This window comes from Centropristis striata, chromosome 11 (genome assembly GCF_030273125.1).
Source record: "Centropristis striata isolate RG_2023a ecotype Rhode Island chromosome 11, C.striata_1.0, whole genome shotgun sequence".
Classification (NCBI taxonomy): Eukaryota; Metazoa; Chordata; class Actinopteri; order Perciformes; family Serranidae; genus Centropristis; species Centropristis striata.
The window spans coordinates 27,333,698-27,355,296 of NC_081527.1; the positions used below are offsets into that span (position 1 = coordinate 27,333,698).

At 39.3% G+C, this 21,599-nt stretch overlaps 1 protein-coding gene across 5 annotated transcripts in view; it reads right to left on the reverse strand.

Moving 5' to 3' along the window:
* The window catches only part of mus81 (MUS81 structure-specific endonuclease subunit), a 74,326-nt gene that overhangs the window by 17,138 nt on the left and 35,589 nt on the right, over positions 1–21,599 (reverse strand). For 2 of the 5 annotated variants that reach the window (XM_059343798.1, XM_059343799.1), the window contains exons 9-12: positions 16,253–16,423; positions 13,135–13,262; positions 5,044–5,210; positions 1,998–2,120 (exon numbers count right to left, since the gene is read on the reverse strand). In XM_059343798.1, the coding sequence (XP_059199781.1) occupies positions 1,998–2,120; positions 5,044–5,210; positions 13,135–13,262; positions 16,253–16,423 (589 nt within the window). The remainder of the gene's footprint in view (positions 1–1,997; positions 2,121–5,043; positions 5,211–13,134; positions 13,263–16,252; positions 16,424–21,599) is intronic. The other 3 variants (XM_059343802.1, XM_059343801.1, XM_059343800.1) reach the window with 3 other exon arrangements.

Genomic DNA, 21,599 nt, shown 5'->3' on the forward strand with positions numbered 1-21,599 from the left:
CCCCAAGATATCGTCAAGCAAGTTGCAAATGCATTAGTTTTGTCGCAGCTAGATTATTGTTTTCCGATTTGGTCTAGTGCTTGAATGAAAGATTTAAACAAATTGCAAGTTTCCCAAAATGAAGCAGCACGCTGTGTCTTACAGTGTTCCTATAGAACAAATGTGACACATATGCATGAGCAACTTGGTTGGCTAACTATCACTCAAAGAAGCTCTTATGTTTTGTTGAACTTGCTCAGGAATATTATTCTAAATAAGTCTCCAAACTTTTTATATTGTCTTTTCTCACGACAGCGGAGTTGACATAATTATCTGACAAGACATGCTACTGAGGAGAGGATTACTTTGCCCAGAGCAAATACGAATATGTAAAGAAATCTGCCCTGTTCAGAGCCATTCTGGAGTGGAACTCCTTGCCACTTTACATCGTATTAATAGATTCCAAAGAGAGGTATACATTTTTGCTTAAACAGTTTCTCTTAATGTTGCAGCTGCAGTAGCTAAACAAGGGTCTTCATATAAACAATCTTCCTATCTTGTGAGACCGCTTTTTATTTTCCTTTGTCTATTTTTTATTTATTGGCATATGTCTGTATGTTATGCTATGGACTCTTAATTTTACTGTACAAGTATTATGTCATGTCTTGTGATACATGTTTGTCAGTGTCTATGATTAGTTGTGTGTTGTGACTGTATTGACTGTTGTTGTTGTTTTTTGTTGATGATCTCAGAGAAGGGACAATTTGATTTAATGTTTGGACTCCAGGAAGAATAGCTATGCTAATGTGCTGTTGCTAATGGAGATCCAATAAATAAGAAAATAAGAAATCACTCACGAGTGCATCTCAGGCCATATTCTCTTGCAGTGTAATGGCTCATTGAAACCTTCGGAGCTTGTCTCTGGCTCGTTGTCTGCCATATATTTCTTTCCAGCTTGTGTCATGGCTGTCTGGGATGCGCCGGCGGGTGTGTTTCCCCCATCGGTTCCTTCGTCAGCGGTGCTCAGCACCAGATCCTTGGTTTTGTACATACGGAAGTAAGCAACCATGGATCTCCGGGCGGCTTGGGGTGGTAGTTTTGGTCTGAGTGACCGGTGACAGCGTTGTATTTGGAGGTCAATGTCTGGGAGTTGCAACTCCGACTTAATGGGTTTCTCCAGGATCTCACATGCGTCGTTCCCCTCCTCTTCCTTGGGAATCCCGAAGATGCGGAGGTTATTTATGTGGGAGTGTGTTTCTAAATCTGTTTGACACGATGCATTCTTGCTCCTTCAAAACCTGAAGAAGCGTGTCCTTCGCGTTAACACTCCACTCCTCCACCTCGGCCACTCGGCCACTCGGGTCTCCACCTCCTCCATCCTAGCCTCTGTGTTCTTGAGTTCTGCCCCAATCTCGTTCAGTTTCTGGTTAACTTCTTCTTTAAAGTTTCTGAGCTCTTCCTTCATGTCATTTTTGATTGTTTCGCAGAATCTGCTCAGTTCTTTTTTCATGTCCAAATGTCCTGCTTTGATGTCAGCGTGGATTGCATCCATGCTCGCTCGCAGGGCGTCCATCGTGGCATGCATATTAGCTTCACCTCTATCGAGGTGTTGCCATTCCCTCGTTTTCCTCACAATTTGGACTCTTTATGGTCTTTAGCGCTTCTTAGTTGATATTTCCCCATAAGAATTTTACAGATATGATCGCAACAATTACTCTTAAGCAGGAGAAATGTCGGACCGTTCTGGGAGCTCTCGAACTACACCACCGACCAGATCGCCGTCATAACCGGAAGTCCCGATTTCCTGATGCTGTTCATTTGGGACAACTGTGACATAAACTTAATTAGCACTGGACATTTTTAGTTTTAGTCGAACAGCATGATTAACAATGTTGGCAAAGATCACTGGAACTTGTCAAATAACAGACAATTGTGTACAATAAAAACCGCAAAAAAAACAACATAAATAACAAAAGCAAATATATATTTAAATATATTGTGAAGTGCGTTTCTGTTGCCACCTGTGTGTTGATGATGGCCTGCTGCAGGGTGCTCTCAGGTAAACTCAAGTGGGATGCAGCTGATCCACACTCCTCCACCAGGTAACAGGGCCGCCGAAGACCACACCTCTTCAGACGGAACTGATGCAGAGAAGAAAAGAGGAAGAGGAACAAGTTCAATGATTGTTATGCCAAACAAGACAAGACCCCTCAAAACAAGAACCTTTAAAACTGATCAGAGATACAGAGCAGGAATCAAACAGTTTGACAAGACAAGACCCTCCAAAACAAGAACCTTTAAAACTGATCAGAGATACTGAGCAGGAAGCAAACAGTTTGACAAGACCCCCCAAAACAAGAACCTTTAAAACTGATCAGATACTGAGCAGAAAGACACGGGTGGTCGTTATATTTGCGGCTCGGGCCTCGTCATGCTTTATTTCTCACAATGGCTGGCAGCTCAACCTTAAACAGTACAAGTAAACACTGGCGTGAGACAACAGAAAGTCTAAAGGCTGGTGTTGTGCCCTTACTGGTTTCCACACTAACTGGTTGCTGTAGGGTATGATCTGCGCATTTTCTGTTACTCGTGAGCTGTCCGTGGCACTGAAACAACACTTGCCGTTAATGTGAGAATTCTGTCTGATGCAGGCCTACAGTAGTGTTCAATATAATAGCTGTCCAATGTGACTAACCAGATTAATCCAGGTTTTTAGTATATTTTTTTATTGCTACATGGCAAACAAGGTACCAGTCGGTGCAGTAGATTCTCAGAAAACCAACAAGACCCAGCATCTGTGATATGCACGCTCTTAAGGCTGTGCAATTGGGCAATTAGTTGAAAGGGGTGTGTTCAAAACTATAGCAGTGTCTGCCGTTGACTTCACAAACACAAAACTATTTTGTACAAACTTTTTTGTTTCTAGGATTTAGCAATCCTGTGCTCACTAAACTAATATTTAGTTGTATGACCACAGTTTCTTATAACTGCTTCACATCTGTGTGGGATGGAGTCAACCAACTTGTGGCACCTTTCAGCTGTTATTCCACTCCAAGATTCTTTAACAACATTCATTTACATTTCTTGGTTTTGCTTCAGAAACAGCATTTTTGATGTCACCCCACAAGTTCTCAATTCGATTAAGGTCTGGGGATTGGGCTGGCCACTCCATAACATCAATGTTGTTGGTTTGGAACCAAGATTTTGCTCATTTAATAGTGTGTTTGAGGTCATTGTCTTGTTGAAACACCCATTTCAAGGGCATGTCCTCTTCAGAATAAGGCAACATGACCATATGCAAACTGATCCATGATCCCTGGTATGTGCTCGTAGCTGGTCAGCTATGTAGTTCACCACGACGTCAGGCTCACTTAGATTGCGCCACCGATATAGGTGAAGCCTTGAAAATGCGCAGATCATAGCCCATGGCAAGCAGTTAGTGTGGAAACCAGTAGGGACACAACACCAGCCTTTAGACTTGCTGTTGTCTCACGCCAGTGTTTACTTGTACTGTTTAAGGTTGAGCTGCCAGCCGTTGTGAGAAATAAAGCACGACGCGGTCCAAGCCTCAAATGTAACGACCACCCGTGTCCGACTGGTCCCTCCTCCGCCCTACATCATCATAAACAACACAACACAGAGTTCCAGGGTGTGGAGAGACTCATCCCACACGGGCCGGGTTACAAAAACATTTACCGTAATTTTCGGACTATAAGCCGCGCCTTTTCCCCCATTTTTCGATTCTGCGGCTTATATAACGGTGCGACTAATCTATGGATTTTTACAGCTAACGGCCACTAGGTTACCTCCTAAATCTATGGATTTTGCAGGTTACAGTCCACCAACTTTAACTCTATGGGCTCTATGACCGGTCCGCGAGGAGCGGCGGGCTACAGCAGGAAAAGCTGGAGGCAGGTGTACGTACCAGATCGGCTCGGCTGCCAGATCGGCTCGGGGTCTTTCATATACTTTTAAGCTATTTTTCACTTGTCTGTGTGTATTTGTGTCGAAAGCTACTACTTAGTTTGTCGGAGTCGCCGTGCCGTAATCAGCGGCAGACGAAGGACCCCGAGCCAATCTGACAGGGCGCCGGAAAAGAGTGAAACAGGTAGCGCGCAAAAGTAAAAGTGAAACCGAGAGTGGTACGAGAGACAGAACGAGAGCAAGACCGACAGTGCGGCTTATATATGTACACATCATTCAATTTAGCTGCTGCGGCTTATACTCCGGTGCGCCTTATATTGCGGAAAGTACGGTATACATTTATTTGCTTTCTTACATACATGTTTATATTTTTTTGTAACAAAATATGTTTTTATCAAACTTGGCTGGGTGGCCAGTGAGTTAAATGGACAGGCCAGTGCCGCCAAGCCCATGACTGGCTATGCGTCTGGACTACAGATCTCGAGATAATTATCTTGTTATCTCGAGAAAAAGGGGGGAAAAAATATATATGAGTGTATGGCCGTTTATGGCTTCCGCAGTAATTTATGGGCAAACGATGTTCTAATATGTATCAATTGACTATAATTAAGTAATTTGTTAATCATTTTTAGGCACTTTAAAATTTGACAATTATGATGAAAATTGTGTATTGTAACTATAGTATGACTATTTTTGTCCAATAGTATGTTGTTTTTTTGTCAAAAATGGTCAAATTTTAAAATGCTAAAAATGAATGAATTATAGTCTGTTGATACATATTAGAGCATAGTTTGTCCATAAATGACAAAAAAAACACCATATTATGTCCAAAAATTTGACCCAAAAAAAGTCAACTACAGTATGTTGATTAATGTCAAAAATGGTCCGATTTTAAAATACCTAAAAGTGCTTAAAAATGACTTTATTATAGTCTGTTTATACATTTTAGTTGTATAGTTTGTATCTTTACTCCCTATTTCATTTTATTTTATTATACAGAATTCTTGTCATTATGTTTTTTATTGACTTTCATAGTGGAGGTGTGAGACTAAATATTGGTCCAGTTGTAAAATCACATGTCTTGAGTCTGTCCTACAATAAAAAGCTGATGAATGAGTTGAGAATAATCTCCACTCAGACCTTCTGTTCCCTGAATCGTCCGTCGATGATGCTGGCACACAGGTCGTCCATCCTCTTCCTCTCGATGATGTAATCCAGGACCAGCTCCCTGCCTGCAGGAGCTCGCAACTCACCTGGAGAGACAATCAGGTATTCAGCTAGCTGAGCAACAAGCAGCCAGCTTCTACCTGGAACCAATGAGATGATTCTTTGCTGTCTAAACATCTGTGTGAATCAAACAGGGTTCATTTTCTATAGTACAATATGTGTTCGAAACGACAGAAAAAATACCAGATTTTGGGATGTTCAAAATTGAAAAAAAAAAAAAAGTAAAAAAAAAAAGGCATACTTAATTAGGTAATTAATTATGAGATTAATGCCGTAAATACTGAATTCATTACATTTTAACAACTCTCCTCTAATTTATTAAATATTTACGACTTTATCTACATATAGTGGAGCGGCTAAGTGCTCATTTTTGGCAGAATCGTTCAGTTTATGATACAGGCGTGAAAATTGGCATGAACACACTTCATGGGTCACTTAACAAGAAAATTGTCCGAGACATTTGAAATTTTAAGATGGCGTCCATTTTTCAAGATGGCCGACACCTAAGTGGAGCAGTTAAGTGATATAATGGTTTATTTGGTGATACAAGCATACAGATTGGCATGAGCAGTCTCTGTTGATCACTTGACAATAACCCACCCACAGTTACTTGAAATTCCAAGATAGCGGCCATTTTTCAAGATGGCCGACACCTTAGTGGAGCAGTTAAGTGATATAATGGTTTATTTGGTGATACAACCATACAAATTGGCATGAGCAGTCTCTGTTGGTCACTTAACAATAATCCACCCACAGTTACTTGAAATTCCAAGATGGCGGCCATTTTTCAAGATGACTGACACCTTAGTGGAGCAATTAAATTATATAATGTTTTTTTTGGTGATACAAGCATAAAAATTGGCATGCGCAGTCTCCATGGTTCACTTGACAATAAGCCACCCACAGTTACTTGGGTTGACAAAAAAACACTCCCAGCCACTTGAAATTTCTATTTTCAAGATGGCCGGCCCCTGGATCCTCAAAAAATCTATTTTCTCATAGAAATGTATTTGGTTTTAGATTATTCTAAAGAACAAGTTTTAACACTTCAAAATACAGTTGTGTTGATTTGTTGACCATAGACAGATTAGACAAGAGTGAGTATCTGCACTACCAGGGCACACTGGTGATATATGACTGCTGTTAAACTCAGAGTGGGGTTCAATGTCAGCCAATTGTAAAGTTAGTCAAAGAAGAGATGACAACTCTGAGTAGTTTTAGTTAACCGGGTGGTGTACAGATCGTACAGGGTAAAAATGGCATTGGATGAACAATCAGACTAAGTGTAAGGTTAAGGCATGAAATTAGTTGTATCCCATACATCAAAGTGCTTATTAAAAGGTGGTAAAAGGATAAACCCTCAGCCTCTGCCTATGAATTTGCTGCAGACATTGCAGAAGCCATCATAACAGTTGAGAAAACAAACTGGTAGAGATGTTTCATTTATCAGCAGGACACCAAGATCGTACTGGTTATGATACCATTGCAAGAAATGTTCCATTATTTCATAAAATAAATGCTCTGTCTATCTTAATTAGTCCAACCCGACTCGATGAAGGTGATGGCATAGAAAGCACATTGACAAGAAACAGAGCAAAATATCATTCAACCTGTAAACTTATGTTCAACAACACACAGCTGGAAAGGGCACAAACGAGAGCACCTACTGCTGCTAAAGACACTAAAGATACCAAAGATATCCATGTCAAGAGGTCAAGAAGGTCCCAGACTCATTATGAGGCTGGATATGTATGGAGAAAGGCAGGACAAGGAGTGGAAAGTCTTCTGGACTCCACTTCCACCTATTGCGGAGAGTTGTTGGGAGTTGACAAAATGTGGGTGCACCAAGGCATGTACTGGAAAGTGTAAGTGCTACAGATATGGACTCAGTTGCACATGCCTATGTAGTTGCCCCTGCTAGAACTTGTTTGCTTGTTTCTTTTGCCAGTGTTATTCCCTGATGTCTTTTGTGTTTTCAAGTGTAGGCCTATGGCTCGGCCTCCTCTCGCCACATCGGCGCATTATGTTCTACTTTGTCACCAGCCTATTACTATGACATGTTCAGTTGTTACTTTGTAACATTGCTTTCACATTTTCAGTTTAGTTCCCTAGTATAGTTTCAGATACTGTTTGTCATGGTTCTGTGTCAGCCAGAGCTGCTGTTGCCTCTGGATTTGTCATTATTGCCATTCAGTATTAACCATTGCTCAATTATTATTTTGGAGCAATGTCCGTTCAGCACCACAACTGTGTTTCCCCACCCCTTTGTATTTATTTGGCATGTATAATGGCAGTTAGTTTTTAAAAAAGTAATTTAAAAAAGTATTGAAAGAAGCCCTCATGGTAAGTGAGCTTGTGTACCTCGGTGAACCCTGAGAGCTATGCCGGTGGGAGGGAACTCCTGACAGGTTTTACCAAACTGGACAGGTTGTGGGCAAGGAGTCAGACAAAGCACAGTCAAACAACCTCTCTTGAGGAACCCAATACATTTCTATGAGAAAATTCATAATTTAAAAGATCCACATGGCAGGCGGTAGTCATCCTGAAAAAAAAATTGCCGCCTTGAAATTTCAAGTGGCTGTGGGTGGCTTATTGTCAAGTGACCCACAGATACTGCTCATGCCAGTTTTTATGTGTGTATCACCCAATAAACCATTGTATCACTTAACTGCTCCACTAAGGTGTTGGCAATCTTGAAAATTGTCCGCCATCTTGGAATTTCAAGTAACTGTGCGTTGCTTATAGTCAAGTGACCTACAGATACTGCTCATGCCAATGTTTATGCTTGTATCACCAAATAAACCATTATATCAGTGATCATCAACTGGCGGCCCGCGGGCCGAATCCGGCCTGCCGAACTTTCCAATCCGGCCCCTGACTGGATTCCAAAATTGTAAATCAAGGAGAAATGTGGTCCACACTATTAAAGCAACTGAAAACAGCTACGACAACTGAGACTCTTAACTATCAGTAATCCCCACCATATATGACTCTATTTAATGAGGACAAACTCGCTGCACTGTTTAAATCAGGGCTTGAAGATCTCCGGCATGGTGCCGGAGGCCGGCTCGTTAAGAAGAGCCGCCGTTAGCGGCAGTTAGCTCTGTAGCAGTACAGTGTCTATGTGCTGCTGCTGCAGGAGGTGTTCACTTAGCGATCTGTTTGTTTACAACAAGCACCGGACACTCTGTGCACAGTTAGCGCGTACCGTTAATTCACGATCACTATGTACAGCGGAGACACTGTGCATAATAATTAGCCATGCTGCTTTGTTGATGATCACTTGCTGTGCACAGTTAGCAACGGCGAAAACCATACGTCACCTCCAGAGTCTCTAAATCACTCTGGGGGCTAACTTGTTGTGGAGGCACGCAGAGTGAGCGGACATTTGAGAGGGTGTTGCATGAGACTTTCCCGGTGGTAGTCGAAACATATGGAAGTAAATCTGTGTCATCGGAGTGAGCGTAGATTTTCAGTTTGAGAGCATAATTTGTCTTTCTCGTGCTCAGATTTGTTCTCCTCATGCTCACATTTTGCGCTCGCACTCAGATTTCTGTTGCTTTCTTTCAAAATGTGTGCGTGCACTTAAAAATCACATGCTTGTGCTCACATTTCTTCTTCTTGGACAAACATTTCGCTCGCACTCAAATATGTCCTGTGCTCGCTCAAATCTAAAGTCTACGCGCTCAGATCTCAACTCTGCGCTCTCAAAACTTTTATGCTCGCACCCAGAACACGCACGTCCTCTCAGGTTGAGGTGTCTGCTCAGACTGAACGTGGTCCCGCGCTGCGCTTAAAATAGTGTGTTTCACCAGCCAATAGGGAGACAGCTAGATTGTGGCCCCATCTTAGGTGCGTTGCCTCGCCTTTTTGAGCGCTCCGTCGGGGCGGGTATATGGTCTGTTTGTAAAACTGCTTCTCTCTTAAAATACACCAATTTACCATATTAGCCAGCTATTTGAATCGTCACCTATTTAAGACACAGCGTATTTATGTAGAATTAATCTTAAGTCGTCCTAAAAAAGAGTTATCGTAGTTTAGATTATATATATATATATTTTTTTTTATTATTATTATTTATATATACATATATGTTTTTTTATTTTTCATATGTACAGTGGTGTCACGATAGTCCAGTGGTAAAGGACACTACCATCTGTCGCATTTTAAACCATGGGACGCCGGTTCGCATCCCGTCCGCTGCACTCTTGCTGCATGTCTTATTATGATTTAAAATTTTAATTGATAAATTAATGTAACAGTAATACAATCCGTGTAACCAGCTGCTTCTCTTATTGAAACGTTTAACAAGAGATGATGGGTAAATAGACTTGGCTCCTTGATTAAAAAGGTATAATGAAAAATACGCTATGATGATGTTAATGATTTGAGGATAACATTGGTGCGTGTAATGCAGTGTATCACCGTCCTATTTACGCGGTCAAAGCCAGGGGGCGCATAATTAGGCTAATGTTGGTAATGCTTTCACAAGAAGAAGATGGATGGCCAAAGACCTCAAGTAAGTTCATTGCTAAATGTTGCTACAACTCAAAACACATCGATCATATACAGTAGTTTCAATAACAGTACAGTAATCATTTTGACACTCGTACTTATCAACATATATAGCGGGCCTTCATTGTAACATGTACAACGAAAGTACAATAATTGGCAACGTATGATCTAACCAGCGGCAGGTAGGCACACATAATGATGCGCGAGCTGAAGGGAATCCCCGCTGACGTCACTTCATTCATAATGAGTTGCTGTCCCTAGTGCCGACCTTGCCGACAAAGGCCCGCTATATATGTTGATAAGTACGAGTCCATTTCGTCTCCCACCATTCGCTGACGCGCTCCGAATCCTGCTCAAAGTCTTCTTCTTGTGAAAGCATTACCAACATTAGCCTGATTATGCACCCCCTGGTTTTGACCGCGTAAATAGCACGGTGATACACTGCATTACACGCACCAATGTTATTCATTATACCTTTTTAATCACGTAGCCAAGTCTATTTACCCATCATCTCTTGTTAAACGTTTCAATAAGAGAATCAGCTGGTTACAAGGATTGTATTACTGTTATATTAATTTATCAATTTAAATTTCAAATCATAAAAAGACATGCAGCAAGAATGCGACGGACGGGATGGGAACCGGCGTCCCATGGTTTAATATGCAACAGTTGGCAGTGTACTTCACCACTGGACTATCGTGACACCACTATACTAGTGAAAAAAAAAATCAATATATAAATAATAATAATAACTAGAAAATTTCCTCTGGGGGAAATTTTGAAAGGGCCACGGGGGCTACTGCCGGTGTGTGTACACTATGATGAGATTCTTCAGAGATTTCAAACAATTAATACTAGTATTGTTATGATACTATATAATATACAAGGAGCACACCTACAACAAACATTCCTCTTCAAGTATTTATTTATACAGCAACCTATGCCCTTTAACCTCAAAATGTGTGTGTTTGTGAAACATTTGTATCTGGAGGAGTGTGCACGCTTACGCGCGCATATGTATGTGTGTGTGTGTGTGTGTGTGTGTGTGTGTGTGTGTGTGTGTGTGTGTGTGTGTGTGTGTGTGTGCGTGCGTGCGTGTATCTTTAACTGTTATTACATTAAATGACCAGTGTGTGTGTGCGTGCGTGTATCTTTAACTGTTATTACATTAAATGACCAGTGTGTGTGTGCGTGCGTGTATCTTTAACTGTTATTACATTAAATGACCAGTGTGTGTGTGTGCGTGCGTGTATCTTTAACTGTTATTACATTTAATGACCAGTGTGTGTGTGTGTGTGTGTGTGCGTGCGTGTATCTGTAACTGTAATTACATCAAAGCATCAAAGCGTTGGGGTCGACCAATCAGAGCAGAGCAATCAACGGAATAAACAGCTGTGGAATCTTCTGGCAGAGTGAAAGCAGCCAGAGGTGGACAGAGTGAAATTTCTGGCCTCGAACAGAAAGCATTTTTGGCAAAACCATAATACCTATCATTGATCCGACTTCACTTTGAGTGTCCTGAGTTCTCCCTGAACCTCTACATATGTTTTTTTTTAATAAATATGAAAAAATAGCTTTGTTAGAGCGATCTAAAAAAACAGTTAAATCTCACTTTTTCCGAAATCTTCCTGCGTTTTTAATATGGGACCCAATGAGGCTGTTGGTGGTTTTGGTGGCGCATCTTTGCGTCGTACGCCCAAACTATAACTCTGACAGCTTTACCAGAGGATTGTAAGGGAGAAGACAAATTTTCCTACATTTCTACGAAGAAATTATTTCTGTAGAGTGGAATTTGCGGCCTGGAGTGCAGTTTTAAAATTTATTTTTTGACAGTTTTACCTCTCCCTCTACACTCTGAGCGATGACATCACACACTCTGACACGAACATTCCGTGCAATACACACCCATTATAATCTCAGAATTTCTCCAAAAATGATCATGGTCATTGAACAGGGATTGATAAAAAACTATATGACCTATCAAAACGCAAAGTAATACACCAATACACAAGACTTGTGTCTACTGTTTAAAGTTTAAATGGAGTCTCTAGCTGAAATTATGCCGGAGAAGTAGACGTCTGAAAATCTTCAATTAATGTTCTTTTTTGCTCATTTTTTTTCGGCCGTCCCATTCATTTCAATGCAAAATTCATATTCCGTAGAGAAAAGTAATAGCACACCGATCCCGATCAAACCGCACATTTTGATATATATTTGACTAGTAGCGGGACGAAACTGCGTCCGGAAGAGGAATAAGAAGAAATCCACAGTATAACAGTAGTGCCCCGAGCACTGGTCCCTACAGCTATAGCTGTATGGGACCTCGATGCGATTGCCCCGAGGCCCTAATAATAATTAAAAAAAAATATATATATAATCTAAACTACGATAACTCTTTTTAGGACTAGTTAAGATTAATTCTACATAAATATGCTGCGTCTTAAATAGGTGACGATTCAAATAGCTGGCTAATATGGTAAATTGGTGTATTTTAAGAGAGAAGCAGTTTTACAAACAGACCATATACCCGCCCCTACGGAGCGCTCAAAAAGGCGAGGGAACGCACCCAAGACGGGGCCACAATCTAGCTGTCTCCCTATTGGCTGGTGAAACACACTATTTTAAGCGCAGGGCGGGACATCGTTCAGTCTGAGCAGACACCTCAACCTGAGAGGACGTGCGTGTTCTGGGTGCGAGCACAAAAGTTTTGAGAGCGCAGAGTTGAGATCTGAGCGCGTAGACTTTAGATTTGAGCGCGCACAGGACATATTTGAGTGCGAGCGAAATGTTTGTGTCCAAGAAGAAGAAATGTGAGCGCAAAATGTGAGCATGAGGAGAACAAATCTGAGCATGAGAAAGACAAATTATGCTGATGTGAAGTTGTGCACGAACTGCATATTGTTTTATTTTGAAAGGAGCAAAATTTTGGTTTTCCAGTTATGCAGTATTTGTTTTGGTAACCCCCCCCCAACAATACATAAACATTAAATAATAATGTTATGCCAAAATTTGAACGTGACTGTCCAGTAAAATTCTGGCGCTCCGATGAATGTAGTTGGTGACCCCTGCATTATATCATTCAATTGCTCCACTAAGGTGTCGGCCGTCTTGAAAAATGGCCGCCATCTTGGAATTTCAAATAACTTGGGTTGGGGGTCATGTTACAGCATGTCGATTTTCGTCAAAAATGAAATCAAATTTTAAAATGCCTAAAAATGTAACAAAATTTTTGTTGTTTGTTGATACATATAAGCATATAGTTTGGCCATAAATGACAGAAAAACACCAGATTATGGGATGTCAAAAATTTGAAAAATGTCAAAAAAAAAATCATTTTTTGAGAGCAGTTTCCAGGCATACGAATAGAGAGCAGCAATAGTAAAGTGTTCCACATTATGTAAAATTAGGTTTCAAAAATAATCCATTCACTGATGTTTTCTCTTATATTTTTCCACGAGTTTTATCAGTGTGTGTGTGTGTGTGTGTTACCTGGAACAGGTGCAAGCTTTTCTCTAGCGACCCACAGGAAGTCTCCAACGTTTAGCTTCCGAACGTGGAAGTTGACTCCGTTCCTCTGGAGCTCTTTGACCAGCTCCTGCTTACGGTGGTTGCTGCCGCTGCAGACAAATCAGACACGTTATTAAATATACAAACGCCTGGATGGTCATTAAATATACACACACCTGGATGGTTATTAAATATACACACACCTGGATGGTTATTAAATATACACACACCCGGATGGTTATTAAATATACACACACCTGGATGGTAATTAAATATACACACACCAGGCTGGTCATTAAATATATACACACCTGGATGGTTATTAAATATTAAATATACACACGCCTGGATGGTCATTAAAAATACACACAGCTGGATGGTTATTAAATATACACACATCTGGATGGTTATTAAATATACACACACCTGGATGGTTATTAAATATACACACACCTGGATGGTTATTAAATATACACACAGCTGGATGGTCATTAAATATACACACACCTGGATGGTCATTAAATATACACACATCTGGATGGTTATTAAATATACATACACCTGGATGGTCATTAAATATACACACACCTGGATGGTTATGATTATATTTACTTATTCCTTAATCCAATAATAAGTCAAAGTTGTCCTGTTTTTCATTTAAGTTTAGTCGACCAAAAGTCAGGGTGTTTTAGTTTAGGTTATGTTTTTAATCTTTAATTACATATTTTAGAATAAGTTAGAATAAGAATTGATTTCAAAATACTGCTCCTGGTTTATAAAGCACTACACGGCCTTGCACCTCAGTACATCACAGATATGCTCATCACCTACACCCCAGCAAGAACACTTCGGTCAACAGGCAGTGGCAACTTACTCATCCCTCACACCAGATCCAAAGAAGGAGAAGCAGCTTTTAGTATTTATGCCCCGCGAGTGGAACACCCTGCCTGACACAGTTAAACTTGCCACATCAATAGCCATTTTTAAAAACAGATTAAAAACCTATCTTTTCTCTACAGCATTTGGTTGAATTGTGTGCATGTGCGGTTGTGGGAGTGGGTGCACATGTGTGAGTAAGTAAGTGTATATGTGGTGAATATGGAATAGCTTGTCTACCTGCACTCTTCAATTAATTTGTAATCAATTTTTGTTTGTTTTTTCTGTGTTTTTTGTTGTTTTTTTTAAACTGTAATTATGTGTATACATTGTGAAGCACATTGAGTCTGCCTTGTGCATGAAATGCGCTCTATAAATAAAGTTGAATTGAATTGAATTTAATATTTTTATCTGCTTTTTCCCATCAACCAGTATGTTGATATCGTCCCAGTTAGTGTTTAAAGGCCACATTGCTAGGGCTGCATCTAACTGTAACTATAATTAGGGCCACGGGGCAATCGCACCGAGCACTACTGTTATACTGTGGATTTTTTCTTCTTCCTCTTCCGGACGCAATTTCGTCCAGCTACTAGTCCTACAACTTGAAGAGTTGCAGAACAAATTATATATCAAAACGTGCGGTTTGATCGGGATCGATGTGCTATTACTTTTTTCTCTACGGAATACGAATTTTGAAAATACGAAAAACTGCCCAAAATTTAGCATTGAAATGAATGGGACGGCCGAAAAAAAATGAGCGAAAAAGAACAATAATTGGAGATTTTTAAACGTCTACTTCTCCGGCATAATTTCACCTAGAGACCCCATTTAAACTTTAAATAGTAGACACAAGTCTTGTGTATCGGTGTATTAATCCATGTTTCGATATGTCATATAGTTTTTTATCAATCCCTGTTCAATGACCATGATCATTTTTGGAGAAATTCTGAGATTATAATGGGTATGTATTGCACGGAATGTTCGTGTCACAGTGTGTGACATCATCGCCAGAGTGTGGAGGGAAAGAAAAAATTGTCAAAAAATGAATTTGAAAACTGCGCTCCATGCCGCAAATTCCACTCTACAGAAATAATTTATACATAGAAACGTAGGAAAATTTGTCTTCTCACTCACAATCCTCTGGTAAAGCTGTCAGAATTATAGTTTGGGCGTAGGACGCACAGATGCGTCACCAACACGCACCAACAGCCTCATTGGCTCCCATATTAAAAACACAGGAAGATTTCTGAAAAAGGGAGATGTAACCGTTTTTTTAGATCGCTCTAACAAAGCTATTTTTTCATTTTTCTTAAAGAAATAAACATATGTAGACGTTCAGGAATAACTCAGGACGCTCAAAATGAAGTCAGATCAATGATAGGTATTATGGTTCTGTGTCTTTTTTGGTCATTTTGTGTCTTTTTCTTTCTCTTTTTATTCATTTTGTGTCTTTTTTTGATCCTTTTATGTCTTTATTAGTCATTTGGTCCAACATACAATGTGATTTTGAATCTTTTTTTTACTTTCAAAACACTATCATGCTCAATAAAGAATTTTAAATGTTACAGATGTGAACAAAGGTTACATCCAGTTCTATATTTTATACAAAATATATGTTATAGTCTCCAGTTTTACTTGGTATATCATCATCAAACTGAAACTGGCCTCAAGGAGTTTACAGCCATGTGATGAAGAAGTCATGCTTTGGCGCTTATGGAGACTCCAGAGGGTTAAAATGACTTAATGAATGAATTATTTATTGAAGCTTATTATGCTGAATAAAGAGTCATAACATTAGGGGACGCTTTTTAAAGTCCAGTCCAGGTTCAACTGGGACCCAGAAGCTGTTGCAGCAACTTTTGGGTTAATACCATTTGTTACACACATTTGGTGCTCAATAATGCAATTTTATTCATATGGAGAATGGATAAAATGGTCAGAAAAAATATAATATATTAATATATAAAGACCTTTGGAACAACATAGAAGAATCCATGCTGAGATTTGGGTTCAAAAACTTTGGTCATTTTGGAGATTTCTGTATTTTCATCACATGGATGATGAGCACTTCTGTTCTACAAACTGCTGAGAAACCCTCGTATTGTCAATAAACGTAGGGAAGCTGCACATCCTCTGAATGCTCTAGGTCTCTAGTTTGTGGTTGTAAAGTTTCATGAGGCTGTGATTATCCTAGAGGTCACAGCAGCTCATCTCTCTCACTCACCCAGTCGTCTCTATGAAGTCAACACAGAGGATTATTTCATAGGTGCCAGGTAGAAGACGTGCTGCATTCAGATTTCTGCTCCTCGTCTCTGAATTCTGGGGTTTTCCAGATGAGCCCATCCCATCAGCCTCCCTGCTGGGCTGGCCAGTACAGATCAGCCTCTCCACGCAGCTGCAGAGAAACAAAGATTGGTTTTGTTGCAGCAGGAACAGGAAGACTAAGAGAGAGATTAAGTAATTACTCTTACTTACTCCCCTTTCAGACCCTTCGGGCCGAAAATGTCCACTTCCAAAAAAAACGCTATAAAATCTTTACTGATTACTATTTTTTCCACTTTTTTCTGCATAAACCTCTTAATCAACTTCCGCCCTGCTAAAAACTAGCAAACATTCAAAGATTTTGAGGATTTTAACTCTTTAAATGCTTTACATTTTCACGTTACTTTACATATAATAAATAATTTTTGGCTTGGGCATTGGTTTTTAATCACCGCCTTGGATATGTCAAAGATTAAGAACAAAATAGATTTTGATGCATTTTTAGTTTTTGTGTAGTGTCAGATTTGAAATGTGAAAACCCCTTTTTGGCCACTTGATGGCAGACATGTCCAATTCTAAATAACGCTATAAAAATATTACTGATATATATATTTTTCAACATTTTTGGGTTAAATCTTTCAATTAACTTCAGTCCTAATGAAAACTATCAAATATTCAATTAGGGCTGCACGATAAATCGTTAAAAAAACATCGATTCAAAATACCCACCAAACTCCAGTAGACATAAGGAGAGCACAGCAGCTATCACATATCACCTAGCCAAAGATATGGCCCCAATAAACACTGTACAACATACACTCTACGTTCTATGGAAATCAGACTGTGCATATGATGATAGGGGGAAGTTGTTATCACCTGCATGTCTCAATTTTTATTTTTGTTAAAGTAATTTATCTTCCAATGATTTAACTACTACTATGCCCTTGCCAAAGCAATGTTTTTTTTGTTTTGTCAAAGTTCATCAGTGCAATAAACATTTTGTGAAAAAAAATCGTGCCAGAGAATCGTGATCTCAATTCTAAGCAGAAAAATCGTGATTCACATTTTTTCCAGAATCGTGCAGCCCTATATTCAATTATTTTCAGGATTTCAACCCTTTAAATGCCAGTTTGATTCCATGATGTCACTGTTTTTCAAAGAAAAAAAAAACATAAAATGTTTTTTTTTTTTTTTACTTTTATTTAACCAGGGAATATCCCATTGAGATTAAGAACCTCTTTTTCAAGGAAGCCCTGGCCAAGAGGCAGCAAACACAGAATACAGTTACATATTTACATAACATACAGACCTTAAACACGTCATGAGAAACAAGTGCATGTTATGGAATTGGCCTCAATAACTCTTAGTTTGGATTTAAAAGTGCTCAAAGAAACAAATTCAGTTTATTTTCATTCTTTCTGGCGCATATTCCATGCATAAGGTGCAGAGTAAACAAATGCCCTTTTACCCAACTCCGTACAAGCATAAGGGACAGAAAGCAACAATTGATCTTGTGAACGAAGAGAATAAGATCCTGCATTTCTCACAGTAATTAAGCTGCAAATGTACGAAGGCAGCAGTCCCAATATTGCCTTATAAATGAAAGTATACCAATGACTAGCCCTTCGAGTGGCCAGAGCAGGCCATCCTACCCGAGAGTATAATTCACAATGGTGAGTGGACATCTTACAGTTAGTAATGAACCTCAGAGAAGCATGATAAACAGTATCAATCATTCTAAGACATTTAGCAGCAGCATTCATGTACAAAAGATCTCCGTAATCCAACACAGATAAAAACGTTGCAGTGACAAGACGTTTTTTTACATTAAAAGAAAAACACAACTTATTTCGAAAATAAAAACCCAATTTTAACCTCAGCTTCTTCACAAGATTTTCTATGAGTGGCTTGAAGCTGAGTGAATCAGTGTTCAGATAGGAGATCGTTTTTTTTTTTTTTTTTGCTACAAGCAGAGAGGCACGCTATCAAACAAACGTTAGGCTACATCTCATGGCGTATACAGATGACCAGTGTCAGCTTCCAACCGCCGCTCAACATTAACGTCTACAATTAATTAACTTGCGTTGCTAACGTTATATATATTCACGTGTTTCTCCAATTATTTTAGAGGAGTGAAACTAGCAGACAATCATCCAGCTAGCTGTTTCATGCTCTGTTACCTTAAATGAAATGTAACGTGAAGACTGTAGCTAGCCTGTCAACTAGCTGAAATGTCTGAATATTAAAGTTACGTCTACAGTGGTCTATTTGCCCTGACATTTTTTAGGCTTGAAGGGGGGATTTAATAACATTGTGTGATTGTAAGTGATGCTAGGAGGAACAAGACTGGCTTATTTTTTTATAGGGTCAGTTGAGAATGAAAAAACAGGGGAACAAGATATATGACTTATTTTTAAAGAGAAGCAAGTCAGGCAAAGATGAGGGAGGCAGACAGACAGACAGAACTCAGTCCTGGCAGCTCCCATCCTGGGACTAGTCAGGAGAGAGAGTGTGAAGCACACAGCCCATCTTCGGCAGGTCAGAGCATCTACAGAAGCAGTCACATGCTCAAGTTACAGGGTTCCTACGTTAGTATGGAAAGAATGGAATTTGATTTTATACATTTCCAGGTCTGGAAAAGTATGGAAAATGGAAACTATTGTATGGAAATAATATATTTATCTAATGCCTATCTGGGTTATCTGAAGATATTTGGGTTAATTCATTTGCATGCACTACCTAGCTACAATCTCCTGGAAATAATTTGGTGACATAATGGCATACAAAATCAGAATAATGAAAACAAATGATTAATTGCATAATCTATTCACATGATACACATCTAATTACTCAAATGTCACAAATTATTTTATTTATTTATTTTACTGAGAAGTCTGGGAATTAGGGTCTGGAAATTTCAAATGTGTAGGAACCCTGAAGTCAAATTTTAGATATTTTGAAGTGTTGGTTACTGATAATATGTGTTGCTGTTGTTATTTTTAATGGTGGTTGTATTTTTGTTTTGCTTACACTAATATTTTCATTTTTTCACAATGTAGTTCCATTGAGGGAGGACACCGAAGACGAAGGTGGCAGCTCCCTTCCTGGGACTAGTCAGGAGAGAGCGTATGAGGCACAGCACAGCCCATCATCACCAGGTCAGAGCATAGACAGAAACAGTCACATGCTCAGTTCAGTAATTAAGTTGAGTTTTAGATATTTTGAAATGTTGGTTACTGATGAGTGTTGTTTTTTTAATGGTGGTTGCATTTTTATTTTGATTACTCTATACAATGTAGTTCCATCGAAGGAGGACACAGAGGCGTCTAATTCTGATGAAGATGTCGGTGAGCCAGAAGAGCCAGACCCAGAGCCAGCTGTCTCCAGCACTACTTTTGCTCATCCAAGAGGACCCAGTGGTAGGTCTACTTACCTGAAACTTTGCAAGATTGCTGTGGTGACACCAGTCAGCACAGCTTCCTGCGAGAGAAGCTTCTCTGCATTGAAACTGATTAAAACTCACCTCAGGAGCACAATGGCTGATGAAAGGTTAAGAAATAGAGAGTGGTCAAGAGTTCAAAATGTTCAAAAATGGTGTCAAATTGTTTGTTGATATATTGATGCCTTTTGCGTGTGTGCATTTTCGCCATTTTTGTAAAAATGAGTTGTTATTATTATTATTATTATTAATAATGAATTGTTGAAAATTTGTTGCAAAGTTGTGTTTTATATTTTCTGCATTGTTAATAAACTGCAAATGATATATACATAAATCTCATCTCCTGTGTGGAAATGTGTTCAACATTTGACACTCCGATTGCAATTGAGCAGTCGAGAAACAAATTCATACCTAACCCTAACCCTAGCCTTGGCTGACTCCTAAGTATTTATACATACGAACCAACTCTATTTCGCTGCCCTCAAGAGTGGACACTGGGGGAACCATTTGAGGCAATTTTTTACTGTTAGAAAATAACATAAGCTTTGTTTTATCGGCATTGAGAACCAGTTTCAAGTGAATGAATGAGTTTTGTACAGCTACAAAAGCTTTCTGTAAAGATTCAATAGCCTGAACAAGAGTTGATCCATAGCAGTAAATAACAGTGTCGTCAGCATAGAAATGCACATTTGCATCGGACACATTTAGACCCAAGTCATTGATATAAATGATAAATAAGAGGGGCCATCATATCTAATGCATTGGGACCTATTACTGAGATAATTTGAGAACAAAGCAACTGTGTGCTCTGAAAATCCTGAGTGACGCAGTCTAAGTTTTAAAATATCATGATTGACGGTGTCAAACGCTTTTGACATATCAATAAAAAGAGATGCACATTGTAGTTTTTGTCAAGTGGTACAGTAATGTCATTTACCACCTTCATTGCTGCTGTGATGGTACTATGTTGGGGGTTTTTTGAAGCCAGATTGATGTTTTGATAGAATATCATTTGAGTACAAAAACTCCTTTACTTGCTCACTAACAAGAGCTTCAAGAATTTTTGCCAAAATTGAGAGATTGGATATTGGTCTATAATTTGTCAGGATTGCAAGGTCACCCCCTTTTAATAATGGGAGGACAAAAGCCGATTTCCACAAAGAAGGTATGTCATTTTTTTCGACTGTGAGGTTAAACAGGATTGTAAGAGGCTCTGCCACAAAGTCCGCTGCCAATTTTAGAAAATAAGAATCTATCAAATCTGGGACAGAAAGTTTTTTTCTGATCTAATGTTTTGAGGGCTTTATGAACTTCTTGCACAGAAAAAGTAACAAGATTAAAAGGCTCTCCAGTGTAAGTTGGCTGACTTGTGCAGGGTTTCACAGCGACAGTTCTAAGAGAGTCAAACAAAGAGCCAGATTTTATAAAATGCTTATTAAAACAATTTAAAATCTCAATTTTGTTATAAGTAGGAGTAGAGCCGTTTAAAAATATAGGTAGGTAGAACCAGAGTGCTTTTACTCACTGAAAGTGACTTTATGACTTTCCAAAATTTCTGTGGATTGTTTAGGTTTTCAGTTGTCACAGACAAATAATATTCTGATTTGGCTTTTTTAATGAAGGAAGAGCATTTGTTCCTTAATTGTCTGAAAATAGACCAATCTATGGGAGAGTCCATTTTTCTTGCCTTGGCCCAAGCTTGGTTACGTTCATGAATAGCATCTACCAGCTCTGGAGAGAACCATGGGTTTTCTTGTCCCTTAACCCTGTACTTCCTTAAAGGGGCATGTTTATTTACAATTTGCATAAAAATGTCCCTAAAAAATGTCCAAGCCGTCTCTACATCTGGTATCAGCCCTATCTTCTTCCA